We start from the raw sequence: 19,124 nt of genomic DNA on the forward strand, positions 1-19,124 counted from the left end.
TATAAACTGGGCAGTACAACAGCGAGCAATTACCTGGAGTTCCAAATGATGTGTACAATATGTGTTGTGTATGTCCATGTAAAATGATGCATGTATTTTGCCAAATGTCTATTTTAAAAACCACTACAGGTAGTGGCTAGACTCCTTTTTCTAATGTTGAAATAACACAACAAAAATTAACTAAATAAAAAGAATGGGACATTGTGCAATTTGTGGGGTGGTATAATGAACATTGTTTCTTACATATCCTACTGAAATACAAAACTGCAAGCTGTTTTATGCACTCCGGGACTTTGTAATGAAATACTATGGCAAAGCAAAGAGTCAGGGAAGCATCAAAATTGATATGATTTGGAAGGTGAAAATGTACTGAACTAACTTCAAGCCATCTCATTTTACAGGAACAAGTTTTTAAACTTGAATCTGACTACAAAATGTATGTTACACATCCATCTTGGTCTGCATTATAATAAGTGTAAAGTGACTTATTAGATACAATGCTTGTATGCATAAAAATCTCAGGAGGGGGACCTTTGTAAAATTCACCACTTTTTACCACATCTTAGAGGCTGCTTCCTGAATGGAAGAAGAGGGATACATTCAATATTGAAAGATCAATGGGTTGCATCACAGAAAAGCTTTCTATTATAGGTAGTAGGTTACCCATATATACAACAAGGAAACATTCATACCCTTGAACCATGAAAGCCACCCATTTGCAGCACTGAAGGGAGGTTCCCATTCATTTCATAGCATCCTGATTTCTAAGAGATTGTGATGGCCATCATCCCTAGTCTAGAGGGCGCTCCTACGTTTTTCAATGTGTTGCCAGTTTTATTTGTCCCAGCTGTGTCTTATCCTGTTTTCCCTACTTAAGCCCGGCGTCTCCATAGTTCTGGGCTCAGCTTTGGAAGACGGACGCCCGGAAGCCCGCCTACCACCGGGCACAGGAGTGGCCCGAGAGCACAGGCTTCACCACGGTGTCCTGACCTTCTGAGCCTGGGGCTCGGAGCGCCTTGTCCTGTCAATGTTTTAACTATTTGTATTCCTCGTTCCCTGTTCCCTGTGTCTGTCTTGGATGGATCTCCCTGCACCTGGACCTTGGACTGCGCCCTGATTTCCCTTACTGGACTTCCTTTCGGACTCATGAGCCTGCACTCCCCCCCTGCACCAGATCACTGCCATCACCACCCCCTGTGTTTCCACACACCCTGATCCTGCTGTGCCCTACCTGATGTCCTACTCCAGTCACTTCCGGATTATATCGACTCGCATAGAGTCTTTAACTACATTTCACGGTATTTCACGGTAGAACCGGCTCCCGTGACAGAGATTTAACTATTAAGTCGAGTAATGAAAGTTAAGATAACTTCGCCCACTTGGCTCCTGACATAGGACGAGGAGGCTAGAGTCCATCTGGGAGGCCATGCAGAGAGAACACTGACCAAGGGGTAGCTGCAGAGGTGGAGATGGGGTGGAAGAGGGATGCGAAAGACAAATGTAAGGGACAGAGGGAGATAATGTACAGTATCTATGATGGTTGAGTGAGAAAGTGACATCCTGATTAATTACAAATTACAGACAGCTGAGCTTTCATCATAAACTCCTTTAAAAAAGTTGAATTCACGTTTTAGCCTTCAAGAACCAGGGCTTGGTTTATTAAATGCCAAACTTTAGAAAGAGGTAACCCAGAAAACTAACTGCACTCGGGCTCTGCAGGACTGGAATTGGACACTGGTAGTCAACAAGACAAAAGAGAGACAAGCAGAAAACATACACCCTTCAAATATTTTATTGACACACTTATCATTTAAAAATATTTAGTATTACAAAAATACTAAATATGTTCCAGGCACCAAAATGATTATTGAAATGAAGTTTAATATTATCATAATTTAATGAAATTATTTAATCATCATTTTTTAATTATTACAAAAATTAAGGAAAAAACCCAAGTACCGTATACTGAAGATGATTAAATGCATTAGCTCTGAACAATCCAAAACAAATAGCTTGACATAAAATTAGTTCTAATTATCATATCAAATTGTAGACTAAAAGATAAATTTACTCAAACAAATTCCTTGATCAGAAGAAATTAAGCAAATTAGTATACTTATGATGTTGAAGGAAATACTCATTTTACTAGATAACAGCAAAAGCTAAATAGCTTTGAATGTTAAATTACTGGCATTTGCCTATATAAATGCTCTGTAAGGTAAAGTATCTGCATGCATGTAACTACTAAACTGTTTTAGTTAACGATAGGCTCTTCCTTTATTGCCACTTTCGAAACTGAAGCTCCGGTCCATGTCCCAGTGATAGTGGCCTGGTGTCCGAAGACAGTGAGCACCTTCGCTGTGTAAGGAACATCAATGATCCCCTTCTGGACTACAGCCTTGAATCTCACAGCCTCCCCAGGGGGCACTGTAGCACTCAGGCTGGATGTATTAACAACCTGCAATGAAAGAAGCAAAAGCCATTGGCTGGGGTCTCTGCTTTCAGAAAACAGTGGCAAATACATCATTGAAAACCAGTAAGCTAAACCAGTTCACTGGTTATGGCAATAAAAAAACAAAGGAAGAGGTAAAGGTTTATTCCATGCTGAAAGGGAAAGAAAAGAGACAGTGTTTCATCTGTAGAGCCTTTTTTAGATGCGCTTGAACTTAATAAAAAAACAAGGCAATTTAAGGAGTGTAGTTAGGTTGTAGTTAAAATGTGCATAACAACAGTGTTCTCGTATCAAAGTCTCCATGTTAGTCAAGTGCCCTGTTTTCTTCTTCCATTCCACATATAGAAAAAAGCGATGTCTTGCTCAATTTCTTTGAGTAACAGCCCAGGGGGCTTAAAGGCACCATTCATCTTCAATAGCTTATTCTAGTACTGGGAACATACTGTACCTCTTTCCTTTCTGTCTCTGTAAAACTCCAGTTGTGAGTAGTACTGGCATTGATAGAAACTGTGGTTTCATTCGCAGCCAACAATGGGATTCCAGCTTTAAAAGTTGTTGATGCTCCAACTGCCACAGTAAATTCATGAGAATGGGCGAAAGAGCTTTCCAACGTAATAGTTTCAGAAAACCTGAAAAAAAAATCACATTCTATTTTACAACTCCTTGTTTCAAAGCTGCAGACTGTATCAACCTGGCTGCACCACACAGGGAGAAGGAGGACTTGTGCAAGTACTCGCCTGACATACCAGCCGGGTGAATTTCTTGAACTTCAGAGATAGTGAAGATGGCAAGAGAGGGTTTTTTCATGTTGTTACTACTTGCTCAAATTGTGGCTGACTAAAGCCTACCCAAACCTGCTGACACTCTCCAGGTGTGGAACCTCCCAGTCACAGACAGCTGATGGTGCATTTGCAATTTCCCTCACGGGATCAATAAAGTATCTAAGTAAAGCCATTCACCATGAGAAGAACATGCAAAATCCTCACGAAGGAGGACTGAGCTAGAGACAAACTCAGGATTCAACAGTTTAGAAGTAGTTGCTTTGCAAGTTTTTGTCTGTTGTTTTGCAATGTTAGTAATTTTTTTATCTTCTGCTGGTGTTCCTTCATCTTTCCTGTCACACATTCTAATTCTCCTCAAGCCCGAAAATACCCTCATGACATCATCATTAAATTCAGCATTTATAGAATGGACAGGAAGGTAAGTTGATAGTTTTTCAAATGTATTGCAGTACATTGATGATGACGATGATGATGATTACAAGTAACAAGGACTCCCCTCCACTACCACCAATGAGTAGCTCTGCCAGAGTGTACCAATACACTCATCACACAGCAGCTCTCAGTGGGGAGGAGAACAGAGAGATGAGGCCAGTTCATAGATGGAGATTACTGGGAGGCCATGATTGTTAAATGCCAATCTGAAATTTGTCCAGGACACCAGGGTAACACCCCTACACTTTTTGAGAAACACCCTGTTATTTTTAATGACCACAGAGAGTCAGGGCATCGGTTTTATGTCTCTTCCATCTCACATTATAGTGTCCCTGTCACTATACTGGGGCATTAGGACCCACGCAGACTGCAGGGTGGGCACCCCCCACTGGTCCCACTAACACCTCTTCCAGCAGCAACCTTAGCTTTCTCAGGAGGTCTCCCATACAGGTACTGGCCAGGCTCACACCTGCTGGGCTGCCAGTTGTGTTGCAGTGTGGTGATTCTTCTTCTATAACACTTCTATAACATTTTTTAAATTTCTTAAAGTCAAATTGAGAGTCAAGTGATTTACTGACAGGTTAGAGTTGAACATATATGTGGAAATGAATCTAAAGGTAGATTTTTCATTTCATAATATCTCAAAATAAATTTTCAGACATCATTAAATTCAAATTTTGTTACGCTTAAACATCTTTGTGTTAAGTTTGCCAAATGATTACCAGCAGTCCCACAATTTAAGTTTTAGATCTATTGGCAGTGTATTTTGTGTGTATTTTTTGTAAGCATTGTGTATTTTGTGATATACAGAACAATGAAAATACAACTTAGAATGCAGCACTTACTGGAAAGTTGCAGTGTAAGGAACAGAGCCAGTAGAGTTGTCACAGTCATGTTGCCCAACTGTCAGAGGCTCTTTTGAAAGAATCTTTGCATCTTTAACAGAGAAATCCAAACTTAAAATTTGACTTATGGTTTTATCTTGCGTGAGGGTGAGGATTGGGAATTGATTGTAGCCAGATCCAAGATTCTGGGCTCTTCCAATCCAGTTATCACTTGCAAACCTGGGTGGTGGGGCAGTGTAGATCTTCCCTCCATTCTTGGAGACACACCACAGATTGCCATCAGGAGAGAAGGCCATGAAATGGGTAAGTTCTGTCCAGCCTCCAGATCCAATAATTTCACTGTTTTTATACCAGTTGTAGTTCATATCATTCGGAGGGCTTCCTTTAAGCAGCTTCCCTTCTGTGGTCACAGTATGCAGGATACCCGCAGGGTCAAAGAACAGAGAAGGGAAGCACCATCCTCCAGTTCCTATCTTCGTAGCAACCCTGTACATCCAGGACACATACTCATTCTCAGGAGGGGGACCCCTGTACAGTTCACCACTCTTCATGACAACATAGAGTGTGCCGTTTGGATGGAAGAAGAGGGAATGAACTTGATCCCACCCAGACCTTCCTACACACCGAGCTTTCTGCTTCAGCCAGTTCTCTTCTGGATTCGCTGGAGGAGACCCAGAATACAGCTGTGCATCACGGACTGCAAACATTGTTCCTTGAGGGCTGAAGGCGACGTGAGAGATGCCTTGCAGATTTCCCACATACTTCGAATACTCACTGAAGTTGTCATTGTAATTATTTGGGGGCAGTCCAATCTTGATACGCCCTGATCTTTCCATGGCAAACAGCACCATACCTTTCCAAAAAAAAAACTTTTATAATTAAATAGTAAACAAAATAACCAATTTCACCAACTTCAAATATCCTAATCTTTAAAAGACCATTATATAATAGTAAGACATTTAATATAAAATCTAACTGACTAATGAAAACAAAGCAATAAGAAAAAAGGACAGAGTGTAATGGTTTATTAGGATTTGGTGTCCTCCCAAAGTGGGAAAATGATTAATCAAAACATTCAGTGAGAATCTTGAAATTGTTTTACAGATGCAGCCATTCAAAGTGCGCGTCACAGACACGTACCGCAGGTGACGTCGCTCAGTATGACGCAAGATGACGCGTGGCACCGCAGTACGTGATTGGTTGACCGACAGGGGCACTCGTGGTCCGTTGGTCTGTCGTAGAAAGACTTACAGTAAAAACGTCTTTGCTGTGCCCGTTGTAGATATTGAATTTTACCACTGAAGGGAAATCTTAGTAGCTGAGCATAAAAAGAATAGGAGCATACTGTAACGCGTGTGAAGGCCATAAACGATATTAATTTTGGAACATAAACATACAGTATATACTGTAGCTGGTCTTGGTACTTTAAAGAAAAAAATACACACCAGTATTCCATTTCTCCCTAAACATTTTAAGCTTTGAAGTCTTTAACTAACATGATACCGGAGTCAACAAGCATACTTTTAGAATTTGATTAAAAGGGAATATAATATGGAATCGCGTATCTAAAGACTGGTCTAGGTGCGTGACTAGCAACTGGGAGGTTGTGTGATCGAATCCAGCTGGTGCCGGACTTTTCTTTTAACAAACATTTCTTCGAAAAAATAGAATAGCGATATTATGGACAATAAATTGACTTTTATATTTCAAAATATCGCAACATGAACGATATTTGCGATATTTTGAACATATCTTCCCTTCTGACAGCGGTTCCTCCTTCTATTGTGTGTGTGTGTGCAACAGAGTAAATTTTTATAGAGAAATGGAGGCTGGACAGTATGCGTTACAATATAAACATTTATATTGATTTAAATCGTGTTCTGATTTAAATCGCAAACGCGTGTTTAATTATGTGTTTTTTAATCATAATCAGGCTAATGCATTTCTACATTTTCTGTATGAACCAGCTTAGAGGTTCATACAGAAAGACAGCTTGTGTTTAAATTGAGTGTAAGGTAATTTATGCTTCTAAAGTCATGGTCAGCATTTATTATTGTACTGTGCTGTAAACTTTTTCTGTGCCTAGTCACATTATTTTATAGCGTTTTTATTGCGTTATTAAATCCGGTGGCGCTGTGTGTTAGAGTAGTTTCCTGACTCCCTTGTCACATGGTCTGTGATTGAATCCCATAGAACTATGACTTTATTTTTTAACAAACATTTCTTTGAAAAAATGAAACGTTTCCCTTGGTCAGAGATTAAATAAAACCTCACTCGCACCAAACAAATTTATATTTCTAAATATCACAAAATACGTTCATTGTCTTCCAATCGAGTCGAGTTGACATTGGAAGCCTGCCACACCCGGACTGTTAAACCAACGCATTAGCACGTCAAAGCCCATCGAGGGTATTGAGCCAGTATTGCCTTTAGTATTCCCCCCTCTCCCCTCAATTCAATTCAATTCAAGGTGTTTTATTTGCATGACAGATGGGTACAAGCAGTGTTGGGTATGTATATTGTAACGCTTACGGCAGACAGGCACTGTGTAAGAGCCGGCGCACCAGAGCAGCGCACCGAGGGAGCGTCTGCATTTCTAACTTAGTTTTTAAAATTAGTCAAGCAATATGAAGCATCTCCTTTTACTTAGTGCCTGAGCATAAAAAGAATAGGAGCATACTGCAACGCGTGTGAAGTCCATAAACGATATTAATTTTGGAACTTAAACATACAGTATATGGCTGGTCTCGGTACTTTAAAGAAAACATACACACCAGTATTCCATTTCTCCTAAACATTTTAAGCATCGAAGTCTTTAACTAACGCGATACCGGAGTCAACAAGCATACTTTTAGAATTTGATTAAAAGGGAATATAATATGGAATCGCGTATCTCAAGAAATTAATAACGATATAATTATATTCATGTTGCAAAAGAACTGCAACGGACATAAAAACTCCCTTGCTTTTAACAGAGCGTTCCATAATTTCTAACTACGAAAATGCCAGGTGAAAGGATTTGTAAACATATTTTGTTAAAGCAAGTCAGAACCCATTCAGAGCCTACATTACATTTTAGCGTTTCATTCTGAGCAGAAGACCCTCACACCTGAAGAAGGGGGAGGTGTTTTTCGCTGGAAATCTCGCCTGCTTCTACTTTACAACCGGAGTGCTGGCTGTGACGAATTAAACCGGTATTACAGGTTACAATCACAGACCATGTGACATGGGAGTCAGGAAACTAACACAGCGCCACCAGATTTGATAACGCTATGAAAACGCTATAAAATAATGTGACTAGGCACAGAACAAGTTTACAGCACAGTACAAAAATGCTGACCATGACTTTAGAAGCATAAATTGCCTTACACTCAATTTAAACACAAGCTGTCTTTAGCCCTCTAAGGTGGTTCATACAGAAATGTAGAGATCCAGGCTCAGAACACACAGCTTCATTAGCGAATACATATGCAGGACAACTAGAGAAGACGTTTTACAGAGGATGGATTTTTAGAAACATCCCATCAGTGACATCACTGAAGTCAACTCCTAGGTACTGTAACTGTCGTGTGGATAGTTTCACAAGAATCAGACAAAGGTTTAAGCATCGCTTGTTCTAGATAAAACTGCAAAAAAAAACAACAACCCATAATGTACTTCTTTGCGGCTCTGTTTGCCCAAATCATATATTCACAACGTGAAATCTAGAAAATAATATTACGTAACCAAAATCCGCAATATGGAAACAGAACCTGTGTAATTGTTGATAGATGATGTACTCGTAACATTTTTTCAAGACGAACTACAACATTTAAAAAATGACTTGTATGTACTTGATATCTCTAATCAATCCACGGGTCCCAGCACGAAACGAAAGTAAAACGCATACCGTTTCGCGCTTCTTATTAGTTGCTCAAAAGTAATTTGACCGTATGAAATGCATAATATAAACCTAGAAACATATACGTGAGTAGTACTTAAGCACTGTAGTATCGGTGTTAAGACATACCTCTCAAATACTGTAAATCAAGTTAAAAATATCTCAAGATTCTGGTCATAATGAAACCATGTTTCGTGTATGTTTTCTTTAAAGTACCGAGACCAGCCATATACTGTATGTTTATGTTCCAAAATTAATATCGTTTATGGCCTTCACACGCGTTGCAGTATGCTCCTATTGTTTTTATGCTCAGCTACTAAGATTTCCCTTCAGTGGTAAAATTAGATATGAATATTCAATACTTAAACGGGCACAGTTAAGACATTAAATATACATATACATACTGTATACAGTACAGTTTGCATACGGTAATATGTTTATGTCCCTAAATCAATCTCTTTTATGAGCATGTGAAAGGCATGGTGAATCACTGTACTTTGCATGATTGGAAAAAAATGCGTGATTGCGAAATGCTGTGGCGTTACTTTTACAAAGACGGTCAATGAAAAAAAGAATGTGGACCAGGGCAATACTTTGAGTTTACAGCTTGTCCAAGGTCATTTATTATTAATACTATTATTAATATCTTCGTTAAAGACTTTGATGGCTACAGCTCAAACATGAGAGGTTGAGCTTTATTAGCTCCACCTTGCGGAAATTCCGGATACTATTATTTTGCTAGCGGTATTTACCGGTAACTCGCGGTATTTACCGGTAGCTTGCGGTAGACTGCGTACAGCGTACCGGAAAATAATGCGGTATCGCCCGCGCATTTTGAATGGCTGCATCTGTACATACAGTATTTATTATTCTAAGTGAACTGTTTAGAATCTAAATGGTATCTGGCTGTAGAGCTCTTTCAGGTGTTTTCTTTTACATGACATGTTAAAAAATTCTGGGACTTTGAAACCTTCAATTTTGACGTTATAGAGTAATTTGTGTAGATCAGATTCAAGATTAATTTCTGAGTCATTGATATCGGAGTCTCAGCCTTTGAGCTCACTGTCATGGGAGTTGATGGTGCCCTGAGTGCCCATTTTATCCCTTCAGACAGCTCCTGTAGATTTGCAAATACAGTTTATCTGTATTTATACAGTCAGTATTCTACATACTCACAAATATTGTCTGCTGCTCCTGAAGTCTTAACCTGGTCAGACATGGTCTCTTTCTGAAGATGAGGTCAACTTTCTGTCTGTCTGCAAAACAGAATTCCATACACAACATAACGTTATTTTTTATATATTTCTAAACCTGGCAGGTACTTACTACTTAGAAGTTTCCTAATATTCTAATAATGCATGTTACATCTGCAGTACCACAAATATACAGTATGCCAATCTACCAACTGCATTCTGTGTTAATTTTCCCCTTGAGACTTTTTTTCTGATACATCAAGCGGGTTGTGTCAGAGGCAATTGTTATGCTAGTGTGTATTGAAGCTTTATTTGTAGGAAGAAATGAGCAAAATCAATCATATATAGATAAGTTCTTAAGAAAGCAGTGAGGTGAAGACAAGTACACTATGAGCAACAATACACAGTTCACTCCTTCCTAATTTACAACTGTTATAGTATTACCAAGGGGTGTATGCACTTATAATTTTTTTTTATAGATTTTCAATTATAATTACTTTTTAAAATGTTTGAGCATTTGGAGGTTGTAACTTACAATATGTAAATGCACATTAAATACATCCATTTTTAATTAAATGTGTCTTGATTTCAGGCTATTAGGTCACAAAATGTCTTAGTTTGGAAACATTGTGTAACTGTATTTAAAATTCCTATTAGCACTGTATGTGTTGTGTACTGTATGTCCATATAATGTGACTTGATTATCAAACATGGCTGTGCCTGTATGTTTTTTCCAGATATCTATTTTAATAACCACAAAAGACAATGTTCAGAATCCTCCCTTCTATGTACTAATAACTAAGCAAAACGTTTAAGGAGCCCTAATAAACAAATTACAGACGCAGCCGTTCAGAGTGCTCGAGGTGTTATGCAGCCTACTAGAACATCTGGTGTGGTATGCTGAAAGGTACTGTTCAACAACATTTTTTTAGATTTCCGCATAATCTGATGCAGGGCTACATTACTCTCTAAAATTGCCAGGTGGCACAGTGAATCTATCTTAATGTGGCTTTCGCACAAATCCTATTTTAATCATAAAAAATAAATGTTTATTAACCCATTAGTGCTTTCCTGCACTAATCATACTGTACAGTAACACTAACTGACATTTTTCATTTTTTAATTAAATGTAGTAAAAGAATTATTCGTAATGAAATATAAATTAATAGTAATTAGAGAACGGACAATTTATTGTTAGAATTGTACATAGTGGCTTTATATACTATTTGAAACAATAAGAAAATATATCTTATTTTAAACAAAAAAGAGGTTTTAAGTGATTTGACTGACTTTCAAAGAATGACTTACAGTACAGTATGTCACTCTAATTGGATGAGCTAAATTAAAAACTACTACTTTACTGTTACTTTTTTCATTTTCTACAAAAGGTTCAATGAAGCTACAAGCTTTTCGTTATCCATTACAGCAATAATGACACCAAGTGTTCATGGAAAACATTATAACTTTATATCATTTTATAATGATCATAAACGTTAGATAGTTCAAACGAGCGTACCAGAACTTTTCCAAAATAACCATAGCAAGTGACTAAGTTAAAGACTCTGATGCAGAAAATGTTTATGAAAAAGATGGAATACTGCTTAAAGTTTTATAATGCAAATCAAATAATTAAATATATATTATCCAACCATCCATTTTCTATCAACTGTCACAGCTAGCTGTGGAGAGAGACCGGCAAGAAGGGAGGACCCTATGTGTAGCGGCAGGAAAGGAGCAAATAAGGGGGTTTGCTCCGGGCTCAAGGTATCGGGCGGAGTCGGAACGAGACATAAGATCTCAGGTAGTGGACGTGGGGCGACCTGGTGAGGCAAGCCTCTCTACCACCAATCCCCATACCGAGCGAGGAGGAAAGGGAGACCCGGAAATATATAGCCCCAAACAACAAGACAAACCAGAAGAACAAATAAAGCACAGAGAAACAAGGAACAGGACAGAGCAGAAGCGCCCTCTAGATGTGGAGGGCGTGACACTAACCTTTTTATTCAATACAGGGTTGCAGATATTATCCCAGCAAACAACCTGCACAAGGCAGGGTAAGCCCTGGATGGGACGCCAGTACATCACAGAGCACACACAGACACAAACATACAGGGCCAATGTTTCCACAAGCCAATTAACCTACAAGTATGTCTTAGAATTGTGGGAGGAAAACAGTGCACCTGCAGGAAGCCAATGTAAACACGGTGAGAACGTACTGTAGAACCACAGATATCACCCCAGTCCAAAAGAGAACTCAAGACCCCTAGGAAATATTATGTTAATTTCATTTTTTTATTCTGATGCATTATTTATCAGGTATATTAAATAGTATGAAAGTATGATATGTTATTAGATGAGAATTTTCAAAAGCAAAAGTGCTTTAATAAAAAGTGTTCTGGAATAATTCCTAATAATAATAACTCCTTACACTTATATAGCGCTTTTCTGGACACTCCACTCAAAGCACTTTACAGGTAATGGGGACTCCTCTCCACCTGGATGATGCGATGGCAGCCATAGTACACCAGTATGCTCCCCACACATCAGCTATCAGTGGGGAGGAGAGCAGAGTGATGAAGCCAATTCATAGATGGGGATTATTAGGAGGTCATGATGGGTAAAGGTCAATGGGAAATTTGGCCAGGACACCAGGGTAACACCCCTACTCTTTTTTAATGACCAAAGAGAGTCAGCACCTCAGTTTTACATCTCATTCGAAGGATGGCAACTTTTTATAGTATAGTGTCCCCATCACTATACTGGGGCATTAGGACCCACACAGACCGCAGGGTGAGCATCCCCTGCTGGCCCCACTAACACCTCTTCCTGCAGCAACCTTAGTTTTTCCTTGGAGGTCTCCCATTCAGGTCCTGACCAGGCTCACGCCTGCTGAGCTTCAGTGGGCTGCCAGTTGTGAGTTGCAGGGTGATGTGGCTGCTGGCTAAAAGTTGCTATTGGGTGCTGAATTTTTATGGAAGATAAAAATTCAATATTGTCTTACTTTGGAAATGTATTGCTCTTATTGTTTGATGGCTTTTGGAATTCTTATTCCACATCTGACATTAAAATATGTTTGTATGTCTTTATACGTAGTCGAAAAATGAAAATATCCAAAAATGTGCATTATCTAATGTAAACAATGAATGACTACTCAATCTAAGTAAGGATTACTTTCACCTTTGATACATGTACAGAGTACATGTGATTATTATTTAGTCAAGCAAGATGCAGTAGCACCATACATAGGATTGGTAACAGTAATGTACAACACTTGCCCTTGGGAATATTATGGTGTACAGCAGTATCAGACATTTACTAAAGTAAATTTTCTGTAGGATAGTAATGATTCCCAGGAACATTGCCATGGTATGTCATGATATTCTTATGATATAGTATAGTAAAACATTCTGAAGGCAAATCACAACACTTACGGTGGTTATGCGATTGTAAATTGGAGAAAATACTGTAAAACACTGTAATGATGACCTGTAACACATCAGCTATGAAATGAAACTTACCTTGGTTACACTCTGAAGAAAGCAGCTTTTGAATCACACTTGGTCCAGCAGGTATGAGTATCAAGGTAACGATTCCTTCAGTGCTTCCTCGCTGACTGTAAATGCCTGTCCTCAGCTTTGTATTTATACATACAGTATAAAACTGAAAACACCTTAAAACGTTTTGGATTGGATATTATCCTTCAACACTCCCCTTTCACATGCAGATATCATCTTTTTCTTGAAAACACATCAAAGACACATTTGCAGGCAGAACGAGTTCTGTAAGTACAGTATATCGAAACTGTTAAACCAGAAGTATTTCTTGAACTGCAGTAAAGATTGCAAAATGACCTATGTGTCTGCAGTTTCAGTCCAGTGTCTTCATAAAAAAAACGTGTTCAAAATGTTTTTAATATGTAACATAAAATATTGAATAAAAACTAAACCAAATCATACCCAACATGAATGACAAATTTATTATCTGAAGACAAATGCAAACAGTAAATTCCTCCCTTAATTTAAACATATCCATTAATTCCATTTGTCAATGAGTTCACAAGGAAACGTATGTATGATACAGAGTGTAATATATTAGAACTATTTCTTTTGTCACAATCAGGAACTGTAATTCAAAATGGTAGGGGTACCTTTGTAATTAAAGGGTTAAGTGTATAATCCATACATCTATTTTCTAACTTTTTGTATAATACTATTTATATAATATTCAATTTTGAAGATTCATTTATATAATAATCAGTTTATAAGTTTTGAACATTTCCCTTCATTTGAGTACAGCAGGATTTTTGTGATAAAATACTTGGTTTCTCAATGAGGCTGTTGATGCTTGGTACAGAGGACATATGGGGGAAGGGCCAGTATATCAATTATCAAGATCTTTTCTCCAGAATATTTTTGAATGGCAATCCCAATTGGGCTGGTAACAGTCAAGGGGAAAAGGAAGTGAATCAAAGAGGCATGCCATGAAACCTTGTCAACTTCAACACTAGGTACGGCGTCTATGGTCTTGTTGTTGGAGGTCACAGATTGCAAATATTACAGCTGAAAGGCCATAAAGTAAAGAATGAGTGGATCTGGAGTCAGGGAGATGGAGTAATTCAGAGGCCAGTTTGGGAATCTCAATCAGAGTGGAGAGATAAGCCAGCTGACATTTGGATGGACGAGACTCAGAATGAGTAGGAAAAGGGTACACAGAGCAGGAGTTGGCTTCACCGCAGAAGCTACAGATATGAAGAAAGTGGAAAGCAGAAGATGAAATGATTTAAAAATGACCATGAAGATCTCTAGAGTGGCTTGGTTTGAAGAAGACTAGGTTGTTGGGTATAATGGAGGGATATCACGAGTGTGTAACTATAGGGTTTGTGTGATGGTGGTTAAACAATCTGCCTGTACGGATGGGAACTGCATGGAGACAGATATTCCTGTAACAGTTTATTGCTGAACAGTAACATTTACACCTGCCGTGTTCTCGTTCTTTCTCTTCTTGATCGTCCCTCTTTTCCCATCACGCTCTCCCCGAAAGCAATCAGAAAAAACAGAAAGTCACATTAACGGAAACATATCCACAAACTGCAACAGAGAGCTCCACACAACTCCAAAACATTTCAAACTGCTCAACCAAATAAAACAACAATTGCAGGACGTAAGCTTACAAGGGGGGAGGTAAAAGCATCAGAGACAATCTGAGTATCTTCTCAAAGTAAAGTAAAAGAAAGTAAAAACAAATATAGAAGATAACAATATCAGCATAAAGAAAGGAGCAGATACTGACATCAATTGTGTATATAACCTTTCCAAAGAAGAAGGGTTTGACTGTGGATTTGAATGTGTTCAGGTAGGTGACTCGCTGATATTTGGAGATACTATTCTAGAGCTTTGGGGTGTATTCTAGCTACTTTTAGTGTAGATGTCCTACATCACATCTACTCTATTATCTCAAGCTGCACATTTTTCAAGGATCATCTCCAACATTTCAAGATTCTGTCTCTCTAACAAAGACACCATTTGTAGCAGCAGAATTCTCTGGCCATTCTTTCCTAAATAGAGCTGCATCCTCAGCAGTTCATCAAGGCAGTCCTGACTATCTCGTTTAGCAACTCTGCTGCTGGTTGGCAGACGCCTACCTCTCTTACATAAAAAAGTAATACAGATGCCCTTAAACACACATTCATCCAGCTATTTGTCTAACTGCTGAAGAAGCACCACAGGTTAAGCCATTAAACACAGAACACATCTCTCTCCTTCTCTTGGCTTCCTTTCAATTCTGCAATGGTGGTTTGGAGCTTGATCTTTTTGAGGGTCCGAGTTTCATCCTAGAGTTGGGGAGGTTTGCCCTCAGACAATTAGGTTAAACCAAATTTACTCAACTTAAACACTCAAAAAAACTCTTCAATAAGCTTAGTTTGTGGTTGTTCTTGTTATTCCTAGTGAAATGGAGTTTAAAGCAGACGTTTGAGACAGTTGTCAAAAACCAAGTTCAATAAGCATGATCTATCTTTTTTTAAATAAAGGCAACATTGAGCTTGTTACATGAAGTGATGCCCCTATCTAGCTATAAGAGTATGAAGAAATAAACATTTCTCAATAAAACAATTTGCATTCTCCATATATAAACATACAGGTAAAAACATATATTTCATACATTTGTAAAATAAAATTAAATGAATGCCATAAAGAATTTTGTTTTTCATACAAGGTGTTCAGGTGAATAAAAAAACAGACATACTGTATCATCACACTTCAGATTGAGCAACTTTGCCTGAGGGTCTGGGATTTGCTTAAAATAATCTGCACAAGACAGAAGATCAATCAGCAGCACAGTTCCGAGAAACCGATGGCCTTTAAGATTGCCGCTCCTACAGTATGTGATGGCACCTGAGGCAGGAACACAGGGGAGCAGTGCTTCTCTCCAGGAAGTACTGTACTTGTCTTTGAGAGACAACAGCTGTCAAGCTTGAGCGCTGGTGGCTGTCTTCCAACACAATGTTTCAAAGCAGCTTTTCAGAACACAAGGTGAGCGAAACTCCCAATCTGACACCATCGTAAAATAGCACTTACAATTTTTGTGGGTTCATCAGAAACTGAATGTTTACTTAAAGGAAAAGACACCTCTCAGGATGACCTGGTGGAATAATTCAAATAAGTGTTGGAGTATGTGTCTACTTATTAGCTTAGCAATCAAACACCCACTACCAACTCTCTCCATCACACAGTTCCCCACCAACAGATCAGCCTGTAAACCATCAATTTCCTGTCTAAGGAAGGCTGATGGTTCCACCGCTGACAAGATGAGGAAGACCAAGCTGTGTAGGAGATTAAGTATGTGTAATGTTCTGCTGATGATTTTCAAAGCTGGAATGACACTAAAGAGCAGCACAAAGGCTCAGCGGAGAGGGTGGTCTCCCAGCACTGTGATAAAGTTGATCAACTCTATTCTGCTGTCTCCAGTGTCTCTACTGACCTAAACTACTAATGCCCTCAATTACAATAATAATTCATTAGATTTATAAAGTGTAAGAGAATGGAGAAAGGATCGTCCTGATCCGCGGGATTCATGTTGCGGGTTCGGTATTCTGTAAGAACGATGTAATTTGCGAACCCTGTGCGGTCTCCAGGCAAGGTAGCTGAGGTATCCAAGGCAGGCGACAAGGGAGAGTGGTCGGCTGTTCCAGGCAGGGTCATGGCCAGGTAGTAGGCAAGAGGAGAGGCAAACAAATCCGATAGGGGCGAGACAAGAGTGAGAAATCCAAAATCAAAACCAAAGAGGCGACATTGAGGGAGTCCAGACCAGGTAGAAAAAGGTACTGAGGAGGAAAGGGTGAGGTGAGCTCAGGAGATGGAAAAGATCCTAATACCAAACAATGTAACTTGGTGAACTGAGGGTTGAAATAGTCAAGGAAGGGGTGTGTACGGGAAATTGGTTAATGAGGGCTTGATTGAGACGAGCTGCAGCCGTAAATACAGTATAGTGATTTTCATTCCAGAAGAACTCAAAGCGCTTTAAAGGGTAAGCTCTTAAGTTGGAACCTTTTTTAAGTAAGCCCGTTTGGACCAAACCAGAGTGGAATTTAGCTAGGGCACAGGCAACACCCCCTCTCATACTTTTTGGAAAGATATAAAATATAATTCCATATTTCTGGGGGGAAAATTAAGGCAACATTTAGCTTGTTACATAAAGTGATGCCACTGCCATTGAAAACTCAGCCAGTAGAGAATTCTCCCACAGCAGTCCAGCCTTCTTATGCAGCAGAGTACGATTTCGCAGGCTGTGGCTTCTCTAGAGAAGAACCGCTAGACAAGAGTATTGGATCCTGAGCAGAGTTGGATCGGTGAGAAAATTTGCAGATGGCGAGAAACACAAAGCCAGAAGTGTAGTCCAGACATTGTAGCCGAAAAGAGAGCGGAAATCCAAAAGGCCAGGTAGCCGATACTGTATTGCGTTTGTTCAATAAAACAGTAGATCTTCCTGTAGAAGATAGGGTCTAAGCTCTTTAGTGGTCTCTAATAATGTGGAAACCAAAACATCATCGAAGGAACAGAGGAAAAAGAAAAACTGTCAGGTACAGAGAGAAGAGGAAAGTAGGAGCAGAGAGAAGAGAATGAGAAGACAGAGAGGAAGACAGAAGACTAAAGCTCCTTGTTCTAATCAGATTTTACGACCAGATTCAAGTTCAGTATTTGAACTTTGTTATGAGAACTTGCCATTCTACTGTTTTTAGGAAACTCGGATTTCCTATATAGAGAATCTCTGGGTTACAAACACAATCTACTGGTTAGTGAATGGATTTTATAGAAAAGGGAGGTTCCCATTCATTTCATAGCATCCTGATATCTACAGATGCAGCCATTCAAAATGCGCGGGCGATACCGCATTATTTTGCTGTACGCTGTACGCAGTCTACCGCAAGCTACCGGTAAATACCGCGAGTTACCGTAAATTCTCCTATAATACGACAAGCAAAATAATAGTATCCGGAATTTCCGCAAGGTGGAGCTAATAAAGCTCAACCTCTCATGTTTGAGCTGTGGCCATCAAAGTCTTTAACGAAGATATTACTAATAGTATTAATAATGAATGACCTTGGACAAGCTGTAAGTGTAAACTCAAAGTATTGCCCTGGTCAACATTCTTTTTTTCATTGACCATCTTTGTAAAAGTAACACCACAACATTTCGCAATCACGCATTTGTTTCCAATCATGCAAAGTACAGTGATTCACCATGCCTTTCACATGCTCATAAAAGAGATTGATTTAGGAACATAAACATATTACCGTATGCAAACTGTACTGTATACAGTATGTATATGTATATTTAATGTCTTAACTGTGCCCGTTTAAGTATTGAATATTCATATCTAATTTTACCACTGAAGGGAAACCTTAGTAGCTGAGCATAAAAAGAATAGGGGCATACTGCAACGCGTGTGAAGGCCATAAACGATATTAATTTTGGAACATAAACATACAGTATATGGCTGGTCTCGGTACTTTAAAGAAAACATACACGAAACATGGTTTCATTATGACCAGAATCGATCTTGAGATATTTTTAACTTGATTTACAGTATTTGAGAGGTATGTCTTAACACCGATACTACAGTGCTTAAGTACTGCTCACGTATATGTTTCTAGGTTTATATTATGCATTTCATACGGTCAAATTACTTTTGAGCAACTAATAAGAAGCGCGAAACGGTATGCGTTTTAGTTTTCGTTTCGTGCTGGGACCCGTGGATTGATTAGAGATATCAAGTACATACAAGTCATTTTTTAAATGTTGTAGTTCGTCTTGAAAAAATGTTACGAGTACATCATCTATCAACAATTACACAGGTTCTGTTTCCATATTGCGGATTTTGGTTACGTAATATTATTTTCTAGATTTCACGTTGTGAATATATGATTTGGGCAAACAGAGCCGCAAAGAAGTACATTATGGGTTGTTGTTTTTTTTTTGCAGTTTTATCTAGAACAAGCGATGCTTAAACCTTTGTCTGATTCTTGTGAAACTATCCACACGA

At 38.9% G+C, this 19,124-nt stretch overlaps 1 protein-coding gene across 2 annotated transcripts; it reads right to left on the reverse strand.

Moving 5' to 3' along the window:
- Positions 1-1,777: 1,777 nt before the first annotated feature.
- LOC148817426 (uncharacterized) lies at positions 1,778-13,205 on the reverse strand. 2 transcript variants are annotated; one of them, XM_088938093.1, is made up of 5 exons: positions 13,103-13,205; positions 9,568-9,647; positions 4,512-5,364; positions 2,901-3,081; positions 1,778-2,458 (listed from the first exon to the last, which is right to left on the reverse strand). In XM_088938093.1, exons 2-5 carry the CDS (start codon positions 9,608-9,610, stop codon positions 2,255-2,257), a joined length of 1,281 nt encoding a protein of 426 aa, XP_088794219.1. In that variant the 5' UTR covers positions 9,611-9,647; positions 13,103-13,205; the 3' UTR covers positions 1,778-2,254. The 2 variants fall into 2 exon arrangements, with proteins under 2 accessions (XP_088794219.1, XP_088794220.1); XM_088938094.1 differs by lacking the exons at positions 9,568-9,647; positions 13,103-13,205 and adding an exon at positions 5,652-5,737.
- Between the last annotated feature and the right edge of the window lie 5,919 nt (positions 13,206-19,124).

This window comes from Atractosteus spatula, chromosome 20 (genome assembly GCF_055471065.1).
Source record: "Atractosteus spatula isolate fAtrSpa1 chromosome 20, fAtrSpa1.hap1, whole genome shotgun sequence".
Lineage (NCBI taxonomy): Eukaryota > Metazoa > Chordata > Actinopteri > Semionotiformes > Lepisosteidae > Atractosteus > Atractosteus spatula.

Coding starts and splice junctions, on each gene's coding strand:
- LOC148817426 (XM_088938093.1), bottom strand. CDS start 9,610: ATGTCTGACCAGGTTAAGACTTCAGGAGCAGCAGACAATATTT. Junction 5,365..9,567: donor AGGAGCAGCAGACAATATTT/GTGAGTATGTAG, acceptor TTTTTTGGAAAG/GTATGGTGCTGTTTGCCATG. Junction 3,082..4,511: donor CCTTACACTGCAACTTTCCA/GTAAGTGCTGCA, acceptor TTTTTTTTTCAG/GTTTTCTGAAACTATTACGT.